This window comes from Rutidosis leptorrhynchoides, chromosome 7 (genome assembly GCF_046630445.1).
Source record: "Rutidosis leptorrhynchoides isolate AG116_Rl617_1_P2 chromosome 7, CSIRO_AGI_Rlap_v1, whole genome shotgun sequence".
Lineage (NCBI taxonomy): Eukaryota > Viridiplantae > Streptophyta > Magnoliopsida > Asterales > Asteraceae > Rutidosis > Rutidosis leptorrhynchoides.
This window is the reverse complement of record NC_092339.1, coordinates 222,536,985-222,559,286: the sequence shown is the minus strand read 5'-3', so window position 1 is coordinate 222,559,286 and position 22,302 is coordinate 222,536,985. Positions and strand designations below refer to the sequence as shown.

Here is a 22,302-nt window from a genome sequence, read left to right as displayed (position 1 = left end):
ACGATGTTCATAACATCATTCAATTTATACATATAAAGCTATCTTATTCGAAGGTTTAAACTTGTAATCACTAGAACATAGTTTAGTTAATTCTAAACTTGTTCGCAAACAAAATTTAATCCTTCTAACTTGACTTTTAAAATCAACTAAACACATGTTCTATATCTATATTATATGCTAACTTAATGATTTAAAATCTGGAAACACGAAAAACACCGTAAAACCGGATTTACGCCGTCGTAGTAACACCGCGGGCTGTTTTGGGTTAGTTAATTAAAAACTATGATAAACTTTGATTTAAAAGTTGTTATTCTGAGAAAATGATTTTTATTATGAACATGAAACTATATCCAAAAATTATGGTTAAACTCAAAGTGGAAGTATGTTTTCTAAAATGGTCATCTAGACGTCGTTCTTTCGACTGAAATGACTACCTTTACAAAAACGACTTGTAACTTATTTTTCCGACAATAAACCTATACTTTTTCTGTTTAGATTCATAAAATATAGTTCAATATGAAACCATAGCAATTTGATTCACTCAAAACGGATTTAAAATGAAGAAGTTATGGGTAAAACAAGATTGGATAATTTTTCTCATTTTAGCTACGTGAAAATTGGTAACAAATCTATTCCAACCATAACTTAATCAACTTGTATTGTATATTATGTAATCTTGAGATACCATAGACACGTATACAATGTTTCGACCTATCATGTCGACACATCTATATATATTTCGGAACAACCATAGACACTCTATATGTGAATGTTGGAGTTAGCTATACAGGGTTGAGGTTGATTCCAAAATATATATAGTTTGAGTTGTGATCAATACTGAGATACGTATACACTGGGTCGTGGATTGATTCAAGATAATATTTATCGATTTATTTCTGTACATCTAACTGTGGACAACTAGTTATAGGTTACTAACGAGGACAGCTGACTTAATAAACTTAAAACATCAAAATATATTAAAAGTGTTGTAAATATATTTTGAACATACTTTGATATATATGTATATATTGTTATAGGTTCGTGAATCAACCAGTGGCCAAGCCTTACTTCCCGACGAAGTAAAAATCTGTGAAAGTGAGTTATAGTCCCACTTTTAAAATCTAATATTTTTGGGATGAGAATACATGCAGGTTTTATAAATGATTTACAAAATAGACACAAGTACGTGAAACTACATTCTATGGTTGAATTATCGAAATCGAATATGCCCCTTTTTATTAAGTCTGGTAATCTAAGAATTAGGGAACAGACACCCTAATTGACGCGAATCCTAAAGATAGATCTATCGGGCCCAACAAGCCCCATCCAAAGTACCGGATGCTTTAGTACTTCGAAATTTATATCATATCCGAAGGGTGTCCCGGAATGATGGGGATATTCTTATATATGCATCTTGTTAATGTCGGTTACCAGGTGTTCACCATATGAATGACTTTTATCTCTATGTATGGGATGTGTATTGAAATATGATATCTTGTGGTCTATTATTATGATTTGATATATATAGGTTAAACCTATAACTCACCAACATTTTTGTTGACGTTTTAAGCATGTTTATTCTCAGGTGATTATTAAGGGCTTCCGCTGTCGCATACTTAAATAAGGACGAGATTTGGAGTCCATGTTTGTATGATATTATGTAAAAACTGCATTCAAGAAACTTATTTTGTTGTAACATATTTGTATTGTAAACCATTATGTAATGGTCGTGTGTAAACAGGATATTTTAGATTATCATTATTTGATAATCTACGTAAAGCTTTTTAAACCTTTATTGATGAAATAAAGGTTATGGTTTGTTTTAAAATGAATGCAGTCTTTGAAAAACGTCTCATATAGAGGTCAAAACCTCGCAACGAAATCAATTAATATGGAACGTTTTTAATCAATAAGAACGGGACATTTCAGTTGGTATCCGAGCGTTGGTCTTAGAGAACCAGAATTTTGCATTAGTGTGTCTTATCGAGTTTGTTAGGATGCATTAGTGAGTCTGGACTTCGACCGTGTTTACTTGAAAAATGATTGCTTAACAAATTTTGTTGGAAACTATATATTTTTAACATGTGAATATTATGTGATATATTAATCTCTTAACGCGTTTGATATTATGTGATTGATGTCTACCTCTAGAACAAGTCCCATTGACTCACCTAATAATAATGAAGAGTCAAATGTAAATTGGAATGATTCGTGGACTGATTCACAAGTTCCCGGAGAGGAACCGGAAGAAGAGTCGGAACCGGAAGAAGAATCGGAACCGGAAGAAGAATCGGAACCGGATGAAGAAATAGAACCGGTGGGGGAAATAATAAAACGGTTAAGTAAAAGAAAATCCTCAACCAACCGACCAAGGTTAATTATGGTCAATGGTGTTTCCGCCAAGGAAGCAAAATATTGGGAGGATTACCAATTCTCCGATGAATCGGATTCCGACGAGAATTCCGATGATGTTATAGAAATTACCCCAACTGAATTTAAAAAGGCAAAAGAAAATAATAAGGGAAAGGGCATAAAAATAGAGAAATCTAATTCCAACCCCGATGAACTTTATATGTATCGTCAACCCCCGAAGTCCTTAAGTTGTAACAATGACCCGGGAACCTCTAAACCACCAGGTTTTTCTAAACCAATGTGGATCACGACGGCTCGTATTAGGGGAACATCATATATACCTAGAAACTTGGCAAAACGAACCAAAACCGAAGAAGAAGAAACAAGCGAGTCGGAATAAGATAGTTGTATTCGTGTGGTGTAATATATGTAATATAGTGTGCTTATGCTTTATGATATATGTAAAAATTGCCTGTATTAATAAGTATTTTTTTTTTATGAATCTAACTCTTGTCTATTTTACAGTATAAAACACAAAATGGATAGACAACCCAATATTTTAAGAGACCTACCCGGAGACATGATTGATGAAATCTTGTCTAGAGTCGGTCAGAATTCTTCGGCACAAGTATTTAAGGCGAGATCAGTTTGTAAGACATTCAAAGAACGTTCCAAGAATGCCTTGGTTTATAAAAGGCTTTCGTTCGGAAGATGGGGGATATCACATTGGGAAATCCATAAGTTACGATGTGTTTACTTTGACGCATATATTGCGGGGAACCCAAATGCTATTTTACGCAATGGGTTAAGAAATTATTTTGACTCAATATATCCGAATATTGGACTTCGTGATTTAGAAAAAGCGGCTAACATGCAACATAAAGAAGCATGTTATGCTTACGGATTAGTAATGTTCGCTTCTCACCAAAGTGAGAACAAGAACATCGGGCTACAACTATTAAACAAAACGTTCCCACAAGTGACGGAGTCGGTAATTGGGGTAAGAAATGAGGTTTTTAGATTGTTACGGGACTGTTGGACATTACGTAACCCTCGTCCCTTTGACGACGTTACAACACGCTGTCTTATCAACGGCCATAACGGTTATGTTCCACAAGACCAAGGATGGGAAGTAGTCCTAGTAAAACCAGAATGCATGACTTGTTTCTGGACGTATGAATTACGTGTCTTTATTGCCTTTGCTGAACGACTTGTGTACTAGCTAGAATTATCTTCACAACCATCTTGTATCAAATTTATTGTGTGCTATATTTCATGCTATATGTAAAATAAGCGGTATTGTAAGTTTGTAAAATATTGTGTAAAAGTTTGAACGCGAAATATTATTATAATCAGTTTTTCATATAGAATTGTAGTAGTTGAATTGTATATTAGCTACTAAGTATGAATTTAACGGGTAGGTACTACCCGAATTTAAACTTATAAACGCTAATATGAAGAAAAAGCTTTTATAAATGAGTTCATATTATGCTACGAAATACTATTAACTACTCTTAATATTCTGTATGATTAACTTGTTCCATTTAACTATTTTGAAGGAAATGGCACCGACTACTCGACACACCGTGAATATGAATGAAGAGGAATTCCGTACTTTTCTAGCTTCAAACATAGCCGCAGTACAGGCTGCGCTACATACCAACAATAACCTTGGATCTAGCAGTACAGGAAATCGTGTAGGATGCACCTACAAAGAATTCACTGCCTGCAAACCTTTGGAATTTGATGGAACCGAAGGACCGATCGGATTGAAACGGTGGACCGAGAAGGTCGAATCGGTGTTTGCCATAAGTAAGTGTACTGAAGAGGACAAAGTAAAGTACGCTACGCATACCTTCACAGGTTCTGCGTTAACATGGTGGAATACCTATCTAGAGCAAGTGGGACAAGACGATGCGTACGCACTACCGTGGTCAGCATTCAAGCACTTGATGAACGAGAAGTACCGTCCCAGAACCGAGGTCAATAAGCTCAAGACAGAACTTAGAGGGTTACGAACCCAAGGATTTGATATTACCACGTACGAAAGACGATTCACAGAATTATGCCTATTGTGTCCGGGAGCATTCGAAGATGAGGAAGAGAAGATCGACGCGTTTGTGAAAGGATTACCGGAAAGAATCCAAGAAGATATAAGTTCACACGAGCCCGCCTCCATACAACAGGCATGTAGAATGGCTCACAAACTCGTGAACCAGATTGAAGAAAGAATTAAAGAACAGACTGCTGAAGAGGCCAATGTGAAGCAAGTCAAAAGAAAGTGGGAGGAAAACGGTGATAAGAATCACCAATACAACAACAACAGCAATTACAACAATTATCCCAACAATCGCAACTACAACAAACGGCCCAACAACAACAACAACAACAACAACAACAGCTACTACAACAATCATCCCAACAACAATAATAACCGCAACAACAACAACAATCAGAAGCAGCTATGCCAAAGGTGTGAAAAGAATCACTCGGGGTTCTGCACCAAATTTTGCAACAAGTGTAAAAGAAATGGTCATAGCGCGGCGAAGTGTGAGGTCTACGGACCAGGGGTTAATAGAACGAAAGGAACAAATGGTGTCGGAACGAGTAATGGCGGAGCAAGTAGTGTCGGAGCAAGTTATGCCAATGTAGTTTGTTATAAATGTGGAAAACCGGGCCACATTATTAGAAATTGCCCGAACCAGGAGAACACAAATGGACAAGGCCGCGGAAGAGTTTTCAATATTAATGCGGCAGAGGCACAGGAAGACCCGGAGCTTGTTACGGGTACGTTTCTTATTGACAATAAATCTGCTTACGTTTTATTTGATTCGGGTGCGGATAGAAGCTATATGAGTAGAGATTTTTGTGCTAAATTAAGTTGTCCATTGACACCTTTGGATAGTAAATTTTTACTCGAATTAGCAAATGGTAAATTAATTTCAGCAGATAATATATGTCGGAATCGAGAAATTAAACTGGTTAGCGAAACATTTAAGATTGATTTGATACCAGTAGAGTTAGGGAGTTTTGATGTGATAATCGGTATGGACTGGTTGAAAGAAGTGAAAGCAGAGATCGTCTGTTACAAAAATGCAATTCGCATTATACGAGAAAAAGGAAAACCCTTAATGGTGTACGGAGAAAAGGGCAACACGAAGCTACATCTTATTAGTAATTTGAAGGCACAAAAACTAATAAGAAAAGGTTGCTATGCTGTTCTAGCACACGTCGAGAAAGTACAAACTGAAGAAAAGAGCATCAATGATGTTCCCATTGCAAAAGAATTTCCCGATGTATTTCCGACAGAATTACCGGGATTACCCCCACATCGATCTGTTGAATTTCAAATAGATCTTGTACCAGGAGCTGCACCAATAGCTCGTGCTCCTTACAGACTCGCACCCAGCGAGATGAAAGAACTACAAAGCCAATTACAAGAACTTTTAGAGCGTGGTTTCATTCGACCAAGCACATCACCGTAGGGAGCTCCTGTTTTGTTTGTCAAGAAGAAAGATGGTACATTCAGGTTGTGTATCGACTACCGAGAGTTGAACAAACTTACCATCAAGAACCGCTACCCACTACCGAGAATCGATGACTTATTTGATCAACTACAAGGCTCGTCTGTTTATTCAAAGATTGACTTACGTTCCGGGTATCATCAAATGCGGGTGAAAGAAGATGATATTCCAAAGACTGCTTTCAGAATACGTTACGGTCATTACGAGTTTATGGTCATGCCGTTTGGTTTAACTAATGCACCAGCTGTGTTCATGGACCTTATGAACCGAGTGTGTGGACCATACCTTGACAAGTTTGTCATTGTTTTCATTGATGACATACTTATTTACTCAAAGAATGACCAAGAACACGGTGAACATTTGAGAAAGGTGTTAGAAGTATTGAGGAAGGAAGAATTGTACGCTAAGTTTTCAAAGTGTGCATTTTGGTTGGAAGAAGTTCAATTCCTCGGTCACATAGTGAACAAAGAAGGTATTAAGGTGGATCCGGCAAAGATAGAAACTGTTGAAAAGTGAGAAACCCCGAAAACTCCGAAACACATACGCCAGTTTTTAGGACTAGCTGGTTACTACAGAAGGTTCATCCAAGACTTTTCCAGAATAGCAAAACCCTTGACTGCATTAACGCATAAAGGGAAGAAATTTGAATGGAATGATGAACAAGAGAAAGCGTTTCAGTTATTGAAGAAAAAGCTAACTACGGCACCTATATTGTCATTGCCTGAAGGGAATGATGATTTTTGTGATTTATTGTGATGCATCAAAGCAAGGTCTCGGTTGTGTATTAATGCAACGAACGAAGGTGATTGCTTATGCGTCTAGACAATTGAAGATTCACGAACAAAATTATGCGACGCATGATTTGGAATTAGGCGCGGTTGTTTTTGCATTAAAGACTTGGAGGCACTACTTATATGGGGTCAAAAGTATTATATATACCGACCACAAAAGTCTTCAACACATATTTAATCAGAAACAACTGAATATGAGGCAGCGTAGGTGGATTGAATTATTGAATGATTACGACTTTGAGATTCGTTACCACCCGGGGAAGGCAAATGTGGTAGCCGATGCCTTGATCAGGAAGGACAGAGAACCCATTCGAGTAAAATCTATGAATATAATGATTCATAATAACATTACTACTCAAATAAAGGAGGCGCAACAACGAGTTTTAAAAGAGGGAAATTTAAAGGATGAAATACCCAAAGGATCGGAGAAGCATCTTAATATTCGGGAAGACGGAACCCGGTATAGGGCTGAAAGGATTTGGGTACCAAAATTTGGAGATATGAGAGAAATGGTACTTAGAGAAGCTCATAAAACCAGATACTCAATACATCCTGGAACGGGGAAGATGTACAAGGATCTCAAGAAACATTTTTGGTGGCCGGGTATGAAAGCCGATGTTGCTAAATACGTAGGAGAATGTTTGACGTGTTCTAAGGTCAAAGCTGAGCATCAGAAACCATCAGGTCTACTTCAACAACCCGAAATCCCCGAATGGAAATGGGAAAACATTACCATGGATTTCATCACTAAATTGCCAAGGACTGCAAGTGGTTTTGATACTATTTGGGTAATAGTTGATCGTCTCACCAAATCAGCACACTTCCTGCCAATAAGAGAAGATGACAAGATGGAGAAGTTAGCACGACTGTATTTGAAGGAAGTCGTCTCCAGACATGGAATACCAATCTCTATTATCTCTGATAGGGATGGCAGATTTATTTCAAGATTCTGGCAGACAATACAGCAAGCATTAGGAACTCGTCTAGACATGAGTACTGCCTATCATCCACAAACTGATGGGCAGAGCGAAAGGACGATACAAACGCTTGAAGACATGCTACGAGCATGTGTTATTGATTTCGGAAACAGTTGGGATCGACATCTACCGTTAGCAGAATTTTCCTACAACAACAGCTACCATTCAAGCATTGAGATGGCGCCGTTTGAAGCACTTTATGGTAGAAAGTGCAGGTCTCCGATTTGTTGGAGTGAAGTGGGGGATAGACAGATTACGGGTCCGGAGATTATACAAGAAACTACCGAGAAGATCATCCAAATTCAACAACGGTTGAAAACCGCCCAAAGTCGACAAAAGAGCTACGCTGACATAAAAAGAAAAGATATAGAATTTGAAATTAGAGAGATGGTCATGCTTAAAGTTGTACCTTGGAAAGGCGTTGTTCGATTTGGTAAACGAGGGAAATTAAATCCAAGGTATATTGGACCATTCAAGATTATTGATCGTGTCGGACCAGTAGCTTACCGACTTGAGTTACCTCAACAACTCGCGGCTGTACATAACACTTTCCACGTCTCGAATTTGAAGAAATGTTTTGCTAAAGAAGATCTCACTATTCCGTTAGATGAAATCCAAATCAACGAAAAACTTCAATTCATCGAAGAACCCGTCGAAATAATGGATCGTGAGGTTAAAAGACTTAAGCAAAACAAGATACCAATTGTTAAGGTTCGATGGAATGCTCGTAGAGGACCCGAGTTCACCTGGGAGCGTGAAGATCAGATGAAGAAGAAATACCCACATCTATTTCCAGAAGATTCGTCAACACCTTCAACAGCTTAAAATTTCGGGACGAAATTTATTTAACGGGTAGGTACTGTAGTGACCCGAACTTTTCCATGTTTATATATATTAATTGAGATTGATATTTACATGATTAAATGTTTCCAACATGTTAAGCAATCAAACTTGTTAAGACTTGATTAATTGAAATAGGTTTCATATAGACAATTGACCACCCAAGTTGACCGGTGATTCACGAACGTTAAAACTTGTAAAAACTATATGATGACATATATATGGATATATATATAGTTAACATGATACTATGATAAGTAAACATATCATTAAGTATATTAACAATGAACTACATATGTAAAAACAAGACTACTAACTTAATGATTTTTAAACGAGACATATATGTAACGATTATCGTTGTAAAGACATTTAATGTATATATATCATATTAAGAGATATTCATACATGATAATATCATAATAATATAATAATTTAAAATCTCATTTGATATTATAAACATTGGGTTAACAACATTTAACAAGATCGTTAACCTAAAGGTTTCAAAACAACACTTACATGTAAGGACTAACGATGACTTAACGACTCAGTTAAAATGTATATACATGTAGTGTTTTAATATGTATTTATACACTTTTGAAAGACTTCAATACACTTATCAAAATACTTCTACTTAACAAAAATGCTTACAATTACATCCTCGTTCAGTTTCATCAACAATTCTACTCGTATGCACCCGTATTCGTACTCGTACAATACACAGCTTTTAGATGTATGTACTATTGGTATATACACTCCAATGATCAGCTCTTAGCAGCCCATGTGAGTCACCTAACACATGTGGGAACCATTATTTGGCAACTAGCATGAAATATCTCATAAAATTACAAAAATATGAGTAATCATTCATGACTTATTTACATGAAAACAAAATTACATATCCTTTATATCTAATCCATACACCAACGACCAAAAACACCTACAAACACTTTCATTCTTCAATTTTCTTCATCTAATTGATCTCTCTCAAGTTCTATCTTCAAGTTCTAAGTGTTCTTCATAAATTCCAAAAGTTCTAGTTTCATAAAATCAAGAATACTTTCAAGTTTGCTAGCTCACTTCCAATCTTGTAAGGTGATCATCCAACCTCAAGAAATCTTGGTTTCTTACAGTAGGTTATCATTCTAATACAAGGTAATAATCATATTCAAACTTTGGTTCAATTTCTATGACTATAACAATCTTATTTCAAGTGATGATCTTACTTGAACTTGTTTTCGTGTCATGATTCTGCTTCAAGAACTTCGAGCCATCCAAGGATCCATTGAAGCTAGATCCATTTTTCTCTTTTCCAGTAGGTTTATCCAAGGAACTTAAGGTAGTAACGATGTTCATAACATCATTCGATTTATACATATAAAGCTATCTTATTCGAAGGTTTAAACTTGTAATCACTAGAACATAGTTTAGTTAATTCTAAACTTGTTCGCAAACAAAATTTAATCCTTCTAACTTGACTTTTAAAATCAACTAAACACATGTTCTATATCTATATGATATGCTAACTTAATGATTTAAAATCTGGAAACACGAAAAACACCGTAAAACCGGATTTACGCCGTCGTAGTAACACCGCGGGCTGTTTTGGGTTAGTTAATTAAAAACTATGATAAACTTTGATTTAAAAGTTGTTATTCTGAGAAAATGATTTTTATTATGAACATGAAACTATATCCAAAAATTATGGTTAAACTCAAAGTGGAAGTATGTTTTCTAAAATGGTCATCTAGACGTCGTTCTTTCGACTGAAATGACTACCTTTACAAAAACGACTTGTAACTTATTTTTCCGACAATAAACCTATACTTTTTCTGTTTAGATTCATAAAATATAGTTCAATATGAAACCATAGCAATTTGATTCACTCAAAACGGATTTAAAATGAAGAAGTTATGGGTAAAACAAGATTGGATAATTTTTCTCATTTTAGCTACGTGAAAATTGGTAACAAATCTATTCCAACCATAACTTAATCAACTTGTATTGTATATTATGTAATCTTGAGATACCATAGACACGTATACAATGTTTCGACCTATCATGTCGACACATCTATATATATTTCGGAACAACCATAGACACTCTATATGTGAATGTTGGAGTTAGCTATACAGGGTTGAGGTTGATTCCAAAATATATATAGTTTGAGTTGTGATCAATACTGAGATACGTATACACTGGGTCGTGGATTGATTCAAGATAATATTTATCGATTTATTTCTGTACATCTAACTGTGGACAACTAGTTATAGGTTACTAACGAGGACAGCTGACTTAATAAACTTAAAACATCAAAATATATTAAAAGTGTTGTAAATATATTTTGAACATACTTTGATATATATGTATATATTGTTATAGGTTCGTGAATCAACCAGTGGCCAAGCCTTACTTCCCGACGAAGTAAAAATCTGTGAAAGTGAGTTATAGTCCCACTTTTAAAATCTAATATTTTTGGGATGAGAATACATGCAGGTTTTATAAATGATTTACAAAATAGACACAAGTACGTGAAACTACATTCTATGGTTGAATTATCGAAATCGAATATGCCCCTTTTTATTAAGTCTGGTAATCTAAGAATTAGGGAACAGACACCCTAATTGACGCGAATCCTAAAGATAGATCTATCGGGCCCAACAAGCCCCATCCAAAGTACCGGATGCTTTAGTACTTCGAAATTTATATCATATCCGAAGGGTGTCCCGGAATGATGGGGATATTCTTATATATGCATCTTGTTAATGTCGGTTACCAGGTGTTCACCATATGAATGACTTTTATCTCTATGTATGGGATGTGTATTGAAATATGAAATCTTGTGGTCTATTATTATGATTTGATATATATAGGTTAAACCTATAACTCACCAACATTTTTGTTGACGTTTTAAGCATGTTTATTCTCAGGTGATTATTAAGGGCTTCCGCTGTCGCATACTTAAATAAGGACGAGATTTGGAGTCCATGTTTGTATGATATTATGTAAAAACTGCATTCAAGAAACTTATTTTGTTGTAACATATTTGTATTGTAAACCATTATGTAATGGTCGTGTGTAAACAGGATATTTTAGATTATCATTATTTGATAATCTACGTAAAGCTTTTTAAACCTTTATTGATGAAATAAAGGTTATGGTTTGTTTTAAAATGAATGCAGTCTTTGAAAAACGTCTCATATAGAGGTCAAAACCTCGCAACGAAATCAATTAATATGGAACGTTTTTAATCAATAAGAATGGGACATTTCAGCTTGGGCTCAATGGGGTAGCTTTTGGAGTTTTGGACGCGGATTGGGGATTTGGTAGTCCCCGGGATTATGCTCTTGGTATCGGGTTGGGTTATTGTGTACTAACCCGTACTAACATTAAAACGCATTAAAAAATGTTGTAAATATATTTTGAACATACTTTGATATATATGTACATATTTGTTATATGTTCGTGAATCGACCAGTGGCCAAGTCTTACTTCCCGACGAAGTAAAAATCTGTGAAAGTGAGTTATAGTCCCACTTTTAAAATCTAATATTTTGGGATGAGAATACATGTAACTTTATAAATGTTTTACGAAATAGACACAAGTAAATAAAACTACATTATATGGGTGAATGATCGAAGCCGAATATGCCCCTTTTTAGCTTGGTAGCCTAAGAATTTGGGAACAGACCCCCAAATTGACACGAATCCTAAAGATAGATCTATCGGGCCCAACAAGCCCCATTCTGAAATTTGGAATGCTTTAGTACTTCGAAATTATCATGTCCGATGGGTGTCCCGGAATGATGGGGATATTCTATATGCATCTTGTTAATGTCGGTTAACAGGTGTTCACCATATGAATGATTTTTATCTCTATGTATGGGATGTATTGAAATATGAAATCGTGTGGTCTATTATTATGATTTGATAATATATAGGTTAAACCTATAACTCACCAACATTTTTGTTGACGTTTTAAGCATGTTTATTCTCAGGTGATTATTAAGAGCTTCCGCTGATGCATATTAAAATAAGGACAAGATTTGGAGTCCATGCTTGTATGATATTGTGTAAAAAATGCATTCAAGAAACTTATTTTTGATGTAATATATTCTTATTGTAAACCATTATGTAATGGTCGTGTGTAAACAGTATGTTTTAGATTATCATTATTTGATAATCTACGTAATGCTTTTTAAACCTTTATCGATAAAATAAAGGTTATGCTTGTTTTAAAAATGAATGCAGTCTTTGAAAAACGTCTCATATAGAGGTCAAAACCTCGCGACGAAATCAATTAATATGGAACGTTTATAATCAATATGAACGGGACATTTCACTTTGGGTGTATTTTGGTTAACTAATTTTGAAATGGGTTAAAATTAGGGTTAAGGTGTCATATTGGGCAAGATCTGTGTTTAACGACTATGTTTGGGTTTAATTGGCATATTAGGACCATTTTCACTTGTGTTAGTGATTATTGGTTAGTTTGGGCGCGGTTTGAGCTTGGAAGTGCAATTGGGTCGGAATTGCACTAGTTGTCAATTTGGGTTGATTTGTAAATCCACCTCATTATGTTGTTTGTTATGTGATTAATGGAATATGTACTTTCCATTGGCGTGTTGCGGATTATTTCAGTTGCATTCTTCAAGGCGACAAGGTGAGTGTTAATATCCTATGTGCATATGTATGTGTAGGATGGGTGCGGGTCGGGTGAAGCGGTTCTCGGTTATAGAGATCACTTCACATATAGGTGGATGATGGACTCTTGGAGTTTTGAGTCTTGGTGTACGCTTATGCGTTTGGGTTACCACCCTTGGAGTAGTGAATCTTGGAGTTTATGGATTCACGATGACTCGGTTTAACGGTCATCTTATTGTTATGGTAGTGAGTCTCGGTTAGTGCGAATTCATGATGACTCGGTTCGTTCGGTCATCTTATTATAGAGGTAGTGAATCTCGGTTAGTGCGGATTCATGATGACTCGGTTTGCTCGGTCATCTTCTCGTTAAGGTTGTGAATCTCGGTTAGAGCGGTTTCATGATGACTCGGTTTGTTCGGTCATCTTATCGTTGAGGTAGTGTATCTCGGGTCGTGCGAATTCACTAAGGCTCAGGTTGTCCGGCCAACTTTCGTATGTTTAAGGTTAAGTGGTTAACCTTGGGTTGTAGGTTCGTTGGGTATTATATTATCTTATGTTATTAATATTGTTGTGTTGTAGCTAGCCCTCCGGGTGTAGCTTGGTAGTGTTGTTCGTATCGTTGTGAGTAAACTTACATTGATGTTGTAGCTAGTGGTATCGCAATTGTACGGTATGCTTAGATTAGCTTGCTATATGCTTGGATGCTCGGGTATGTGTTATTTGATATTTGTGTGGCGTGTCCATTTTATGCATATATATATGTATGTAGTATATTCTCACTCACTAAGCGTTAGCTTACCCTCTCGATGTTTACATTTTTATAGGTTCGCGTGATGGCGGCTCGGATAAGCATAGGGATTAGAGATATTGGCTAGGTTGCTTTAGAAGATCTTGCTTTTGTACTCGATTAGGATTTGGGTAGCGTAGTCCCAAATCACCATGCTCGGTTTTGTGTAAACGTAACTAGTCGGGTCATAATGATTATTACCGGTTTATGATTTAATCGTATCATTGTATTAAGGAGTTTAAATTATTAATGTATGTTTTGAGTTCGATGAACTTACTTTGATATTAAATACGTTTTGGAAATTGTGTAATGGGACCTAAAGTGTTAATTAATGTATATTAAAAAGGAAAAATTTTATGGGCCGGTTTAATACGGGTTGGGATGTTTCACCATACATGGGACGGAAGCACGACTTGGAGCAAGGACGCATTGAACAAGAATGGCGCCACCACGAGAATAGAAGAAACCATAAATCGACGAACCATCCACACACACCTTGCGACCATAGGGGGGTACTACGTCTTCACCATTTTTTTCAATAGAATATATGCAATATACAGACCACTTTAAACACTAAGTGTGAGATTAACAACCCTACCAACATAAACTTTTAATAACAAAATGTCTTTTTCAAAACCTAAAGTGTGGGATACGCTGTATCCTTAACATTGAGGACAATGTTATTTTAAAGTGTGGGATAACAATATATTGCACATATTGATTCTCGCAAAATCTTCAGGTGTTTAATAAACTAAATTTTTCGCAAAAATTTAAAACATTTCGAGCCATGAAACACTTAGGATTTCAAAATACTATAAATGATCAAAAAAGTTTTTGTTTCAAAATAGACAAAAGAGTAAAATAAGGTCAAAGCTTTTTGCGAAAACTGAAGCAAATTCTCCAAAAGAGCATCGCATAACCAAAGGCGCAATTCGATCCTTTATAATTATTGTGAGGTACCCCAAATAAGGCCAACAAGCACTCATTTTCAGTGCTTCAATATATTTCCGTTGAGTGCGCCGATGTTAGCATCACTGAATCAGAACATTCTCTTGATCTACATTTCGGAATCACACCTTTTGACGAGAATTACTAGGTTAGAAACCCCGACTATTCGTGAAGCAAAACACCCCCATCACATACCTTCATGTTCATTTTACCTCGATATTAGGGCCCAAAAGTAATAAAAGTTCCAAGCTTTGTCGATAAAATATTCACTTTATCGGTTAATTTTGTAGAATTAATAAGTACGAAGACGATGCAAAAAGAATCAAGAGAATCGGAGCTAAAACGAAGATTCTAGAGCGAAAATGGTGAAAGACAAGTTACGACCCAAGATACCAAATTACGATCAAGGAAATCAAGTTACTATCCAACAACACAGCAGACCAGGGCAGGCGATACTTCTTGCCATCCGACTTGCCATACGGCCTGCCACTATGAAAAACGGTCTGTCATACGGCCTTGGCATACGGGCACACAAAACGGCTTGCATTCTAGGAAGTTAAACTCTTGTAATAGTTCCCCATCAGTATTCTATTCTTCATACCTATCCCTTTTTATCTTTATAGTTTGTATTACCTTAGTTAATTTAATCTATCACCACTTGTCACTAGGGTTAACTATTTAGGCACTTTTGTCCCACATTACTGAGCAATCATACAAAAATACGAACCTAAGTTATACTTACCACTTACTCGTTAAAAGGAAGACAAATAGGTGAATTATAGCTAGAAAACCCAGTTAAATATAATTAATAAAACCATTACTCCCTCTTCGTAACTGATTCTGATGTTTTGCGACCTAATGACACCGCACAAATAAAACCGGCTGTTTTGACCATATCAGTGCTTGATTTAAGTCGTGAACCAATTTTATCAAATTAGTGGCTAAGTACTGTGACTGAAGTTCTTTTTTTTTTTTCTTTTTTAAAAACTTTGGCAATTGTTTTTTGTTATGTATTTTGCCATATATTCCATTTAGATAGAAAAAACTAATACTCCGTAGCAAATAGCTTGATTATTTTTCTGTGGACCAAATTATTGTTATTGACATTTCAAAGTATATTTTCGTTTGTTACCAAATGCTCTCGTCTTGACTAGAAAAATTACGTTTTACACTTTCAGAGTTCCAAAAAGGTTTGGTTTATAAGTTGTGATGCATGTGTTTATATAAGATTGCTTGTACAAGTGAAGCGCACGTTAAAGGGCAAAACATAACAAAGGGTGGCCGGTAATGGAGACATGAGTGATTGTTTACGAGTTTGCCCCAAAAGGCTTTTGAAACTACTTACTAGCAGGCTAAGATTTTTTCCTTGCTACTACTAACTGTTGCGATGGATTTTCTTTGCTGTTTTTCTTGTTTGCTTTCTATTTTTTTTCTGTTAATGAAATTAATTTGTCAAGGTTCTTGGATTTTAATATCCAGACGCCCTTCTAGGAAATTGGCGATAAAACTGCAGCTTAAAGCAAACACTCAAATTTTACCGTAAGAGTTATACATATAGTTCATACGAGGTTAGTTCATACAAGTATATTTTTCTTTGTTTCCTTATTAATAGTAGTTGTACATGAATACTAACTTCTTAATGTATGATGCCAAGTTAGAACGGTTGTGGTTAGTCTTGATAAGTGTTACAAACTACAGTAAAATATGGTATTCACTCATTTGGTTCAAATATTTTGGTTGAAGTTGTACACTAAAAAAATGTTTCAGTTATGGCACTCTTTGCATTAGTGAGAATCCATGAATGCATTTTATTGGTACATATGTGATGCAGTTGAAAATATGGTTGATCTTCAAGAATGGTTCTAGGTGTATGGTTCCTATATATATATATATATATATATATATATATATATATATATATATATATATATATATATATATATATATATATATATATATATATAGAGAGAGAGAGAGAGAGAGAGAGAGAGAGAGAGAGAGAGAGAGACAGACAGGTTCAAACGAGAACCACAAAAAAGACGAGAACCATGAGAACTTTTTAATTACATGGTTTCTATGCATTATATTCAACAAATTACATATAAATGTTATTTAATACTCATATCATTGACAAACAAATGTTCACAACTACATATTACATGTTCAATTGTGAATTATATGAAATGTTCGCATGTTCACACACATCTGCATATGTGAACGAGAAATTATATATTTAATTATATAGTTAAATTATAGGTTTTTTCAAACTATTTTATGTTCAATCTTACTCTCCATAAATATTAATATGTGATTCAACCTACTCACATGTGATATATATATATATATATATATATATATATATATATATATATATATATATATATATATATATATATATATATATATATATATATATCAATGGGGAAGTAACCAATCGGGGGAAGCGGGGGGAAGCAAAAAAAATTTATTTTTTTCGTTTTTTGAAAAAACTTTGTTCACGAACATTATAGATTGGATGAAAATATGAACATTTAAATAAGACACTTCGTGATGAATGTTATTATTTTGGTGGGAAAACGATCGACAAAAATAACATTCAAGATAATATTGTTCGTGAAGAATGTTAACGTTTTTTTTCTTCATGTTTTGTGAAGTAAAATTTAGCCCGATTTAGAGTTTATGGTTTAGGGTTTGCTGTTTTGGGTTTATTCCATAAACCCAAAACACCAAACCCTAAACCCTAAACCTTAAACCCTAAACCCTAAACTCTAAATCGTTCGTGTTAAAAACTCGATCTAAATCCTAAATCTAAACCCTAAATCTAAACCCTAAACCCTAAATTTCTAAACCCTAATATCTAAACCCTATAAACCCTAATATCTAAACCCTAATATCTAAAACCTCAACATACGCTCGAAAAACACGATAATTGTTATATATTACTTCTTCGAGCGTTTTCACGCCAAAATAAAAACATTTATCGAAAAGTGTCGTTATTAAATGTTCATATTTTCATCCAATCTATAATATTCGTGAACAAAGTTTTTTCAAAAACGAAAAAAAAAAAACATTTGCTTCCCCCCGCTTCCCCCGATTGGTTACTTCCCTCTTTATACATTTAAATATTAAATTTTAAAAATTATATGTGTAAATATAGAAAAAAATCATAAATATAAAAATAAACTTTAACATAATTGTCTAAAATGATTCATTTTGCTTAAAAACTATAAAGTTCTAGTTTAAATTCATGTTAAAATGTTAATCATTTTTGTACTTTAACCGACTTTAATTACCAAATTCGATTTTGACTACCAAATTCGATTTTGACCCATCAATTGACGTTGATCGGATAATTAAACGGATTGTTGGAAATTGGAACGGATTGCTCTTAAAGTTAAAGATGATTAATCGGAGATTAATCGGCGAGTAATCAGGTTTTTACAACAATTGTTGTTACCAATCGTCAATGTGCGTATTGTAATTTTTCATTTAAATATACAGCGAAATTATTTTTCACCGTAACGCGTAAACTATCTCATGACAGTGAATAATTAAAAATTGATGTTGACATCACGTCTCCTTAATGGCTCGATTAAATTTTCAACTTTTAATAACTATTTTTTTTATAATATTTGTTGTAAAAAATCAGGCCAGTATGGCCTATTTTTTTCAATCTTAATTATTTCTCTTTAGAGATCCGTTATAAAAATAAAGCCCATCACGAGGAACAACAATTAAGCTGTAATAGTATTTCTTTGTTATCGTTCCGGGCCATTAAAATCAACGGGCCAACCCAATAAAGTTTTTCTATTGCTGTTGATTTTAACTACATATTAGCTAATTAAATGATTACCGGCATTACATGAAAGACTACACAAGTATATATATCATATTGTTGCAAAAACATGTGTATCGGCAGGGACATGTTAGCCTTGTGTTGACTTTGTCAACCCATCAAGCGATCCCCGGTAGCCCACTGGAGCCTAGTGAAACACCATCACCCATTTCCCCACAGCATGTCAGGCCCGAGATTCGGACCTGCATTGTTATTGTTGCAATCTTCGCATGCGTGGGACCAAGGGATCATTTGAGCCCGGTAAAAATTGTTTTTGATCCAATTATTTGGAAAATCTTCACCTAGTGGGAATCGAACCCTCACCTCCCCTAAGGGACAGCGAGTCATTCACCACTAGGCTATTGGCCCATTCTTATATATATATATATATATATATATATATATATATATATATATATATATATATATATATATATATATATATATATATATATATATATATATATATATATATATATATCATATATATCATTTATATGATACGAAATTTTAAGAGTAGGTACCTGAAACCCTTCAAGAGGAGTCTCATAGTGTTGTGGATGATTTACTCGCTCTTTAATGATATCTCGAAGATGTTTTGCATAAACACTCATGAAATTGACTCGTGTAGGGGTTGTTTTGAGTAATGCAGATACTTTTGTGACTCGATTCGCATATTTAAATGCAGCTTTGTTGCATATTTCTTCAACCTCTACTGACGTTAGCCCCCCTTTCTTTGTAAAGAATTTTAGACCATTTCGTGTGTATGGCAGATGAGATGCAGTCATCTAATTAAACACAAACGAAAAGGGTTATGTTAATTTATAACATAACTTCTCATGTGATTAATTCAATTCAATATATACACAATGAATTAATACCCTCAATGTTAACTTTAAGAAACACATACTCTAATTTCAGAAAGATGATGAGAATAAAATTTTTTGCGTTTAAATTTTTAAAATTAATTTAGCTGAATATAGTTATAGTTTTGAGGTTTTCGTTGTGATGATATTTAAAAAAAGTGAACATATGCGTCAGTTGGTCATTCTAAAAATTCATTTTCTTTTTTTAAATTATACAAATACAAATAATATTCTAATTTCTTTCCTTTTTTTTTTTTTTTGAAAAGCAATGGTATTATAATTTCAGAAAGCAATTTTGACACAGATATAGAGAAAAGCTAACACACCATTATGGAAGCATCGTATAAAAAGGGTGGCAGCATAGTGCTCATGAAACAAGCTGGTGTAGTTGCTAATCCCATATCATACGTTATACAACCAGCCCGACCCAGACCCGAAAAAATGGCTACACTCAATAACCCGCCCGATATTCGTGGGTCTCTCCCGAGTGAAACCCGAACATCCTCCACTGGCCTTCCTTTTTCCTTCACCAATCTATCCATCACCCACTCTCCAAAACTCTCAGCAATTGCTTCCACTGCGGGAGGCGTAAGGTCAACTTTCCTTCCTGGTTCTCCTTCAACTGCCACACCACGAACATCCGACCCATTTTGTAGCCTTTTGATCCGACCCATTTCCTCATCCAACCCCAGGTCATTGTAGCTGGTGGTGGTTGAAGATTTTATGGAAGAAAGGGTTAGTTTTGAAGGGATGGATAATGGGAAGTTGAGGGTTTTGGGCGTTAATGAAGTTGGAAAGATGTGATTAATGGGAGTATTGTTATTAATAGAAGCTGAGGGGCGTAAAGTGTAAGACATTGTATTTTAGTGTTTGTTAATGTGAGGAAAATGCTGTAGGTTTCAAGATTTGTAAGTGATGAAGTTTAGACCAATCAAGAAGTAAGGGAAGATAAGATTTTTTTTTAACTGGATATACACCATAAGCATACATATTGTTATATCCTTACAAGTAAAATATCTCCAAGCAAAATTCCAAATCCATGATTTTCTTCATAATCTGCTTTCCTTAAAGTTGGTTTTTAAAAACATGGATATTTAAATTTGAAATACATGATTTTACTATTACAATCAAGAAATATCTGCAAAATTCTTCTTTTTTTTTTTTTTTTTTTTAAACTGCAAAATATATATAACACCACAATAGTAAGTTATTCTTATTATTGTTAACTTGAAATTCACAATAGTAATTGATGCTAACAACAGCATACAATACAACCCACCAAAATAATTCATAATTAATCCTTCAATGAAAGAAGTATTTGAACTTATTGTTGATGTCACTACTAGAAATGTGAGAATGGGCGACTTTACGAAGATGGACTCTCGATCATAGTTAAAAGCTCATAAACGATAAAAAAAAAAAAAACTCTACATTTGGACTTTTTTTTCCCAACTTTTCTATTGCAGTGTTGAGCGTCGCAAAAGTTCACTACTAAAAATCCACAAGTGTTTGTAAATAAGTTGTCTACTAGGAGGTCAAAGTTCACTACTAAAAGTAAAAGAAAAATAATAAAACAAGGTAAGAAAATTTGGATATTGGACATTTGAAATTTACTATCCGAATTCGAAACCAAATACTCAAATATCCCCCAAGTTTGGTTATACAGAATTTGGATATCCAAATTTTCAAATATTTTTTTAAACTGTAATTTTTTATTTTCGGATTACAAATCCGGATACCATATTATTAAACACATGTATGATTCGTATAATAATAGGATTCGTTAATATACTATTGTCTAAGTTGTCAATATATTTATATGCTTGTTTTATGCCAAAAATAAAAATAAAAAAATACATTATTAGACGACTCTGAAGGGATCCAAGTATTATCACATTTGTTTTTATTGTTGTTGTCGCTTTTGACAATTTTGATATCGTTGGGGAAAGGGGCCTTTTTTTTCCGCTTCGTTCTACGCCCAAAAATTCTCGGGACCGGCCTGTCAGAACGATCCTTCGAACTAATGATCAGCTGCAGAGGTCGAGTCTAATTCTGAGTAAAATGTCTCTTGTTTTGGTTCGTATTTGTTTCTAATCTTGAACAGAAATATGGACACAAAAATTAAAGACAAAGAATTGGTAATTAAGATTTGGTAATTGGTAATATACACCCTTTATACTACAGTAGTAAAATGAAGCATCACCCGCTCAAAATGATTTTTTTTGGTAGAGACCCGCCCATAATGTTAACTAGTAATTAGGCCATATTGGGCCATGGACCAATCCTGCTAATGTTGAATACACTTTTAAAAGAAAGATAGCAACCCCAAAATTACTATAAAAAAAAAAAAAAAACCTACACGACGAAATTGCTGACGCCATGCTGACGGCAGCATGACGTCAGCCGGGTACTATTCCTACCTGTCGGCTAATATACTTATTGTAAATAACTAAAACCATGGATGGATATCTTAAATTATTTAATTTTAGTTTTAATATGTAATAAAGACACTCTTAGTACCTTAGTTTTAGCCCATTTTGCATGTGGCATCTCTGTCTTTTTTTAGCAAATTTGATCAACGTACTTTAAAATGGTGCTCCAGAGGTCCCTTCGTCAAGCTGCCGTTTAATGTGTCCGTTAAGTACCATCACATAATTAACACGTGATGGACATTTCATATTTTGACTTCATTTTCAGCCTTTTAATATGTTTGAACCCAGCGTTTTTTTTGCTCATTCACCA

The 22,302-nt window shown here is 34.6% G+C and overlaps 1 protein-coding gene across 1 annotated transcript in view; it reads right to left on the bottom strand.

The window, feature by feature from the left end:
• Positions 1–20,487, bottom strand: part of LOC139856841 (uncharacterized) — a 51,600-nt gene extending 31,113 nt beyond the window's left edge. Inside the window, exons 1-2 of the mRNA XM_071845552.1 lie at positions 19,887–20,487; positions 19,219–19,482 (exon numbers count right to left, since the gene is read on the bottom strand). Of these exons, the coding sequence (XP_071701653.1) occupies positions 19,219–19,482; positions 19,887–20,417 (795 nt within the window). The 5' untranslated portion in view covers positions 20,418–20,487. The remainder of the gene's footprint in view (positions 1–19,218; positions 19,483–19,886) is intronic.
• Between the last annotated feature and the right edge of the window lie 1,815 nt (positions 20,488–22,302).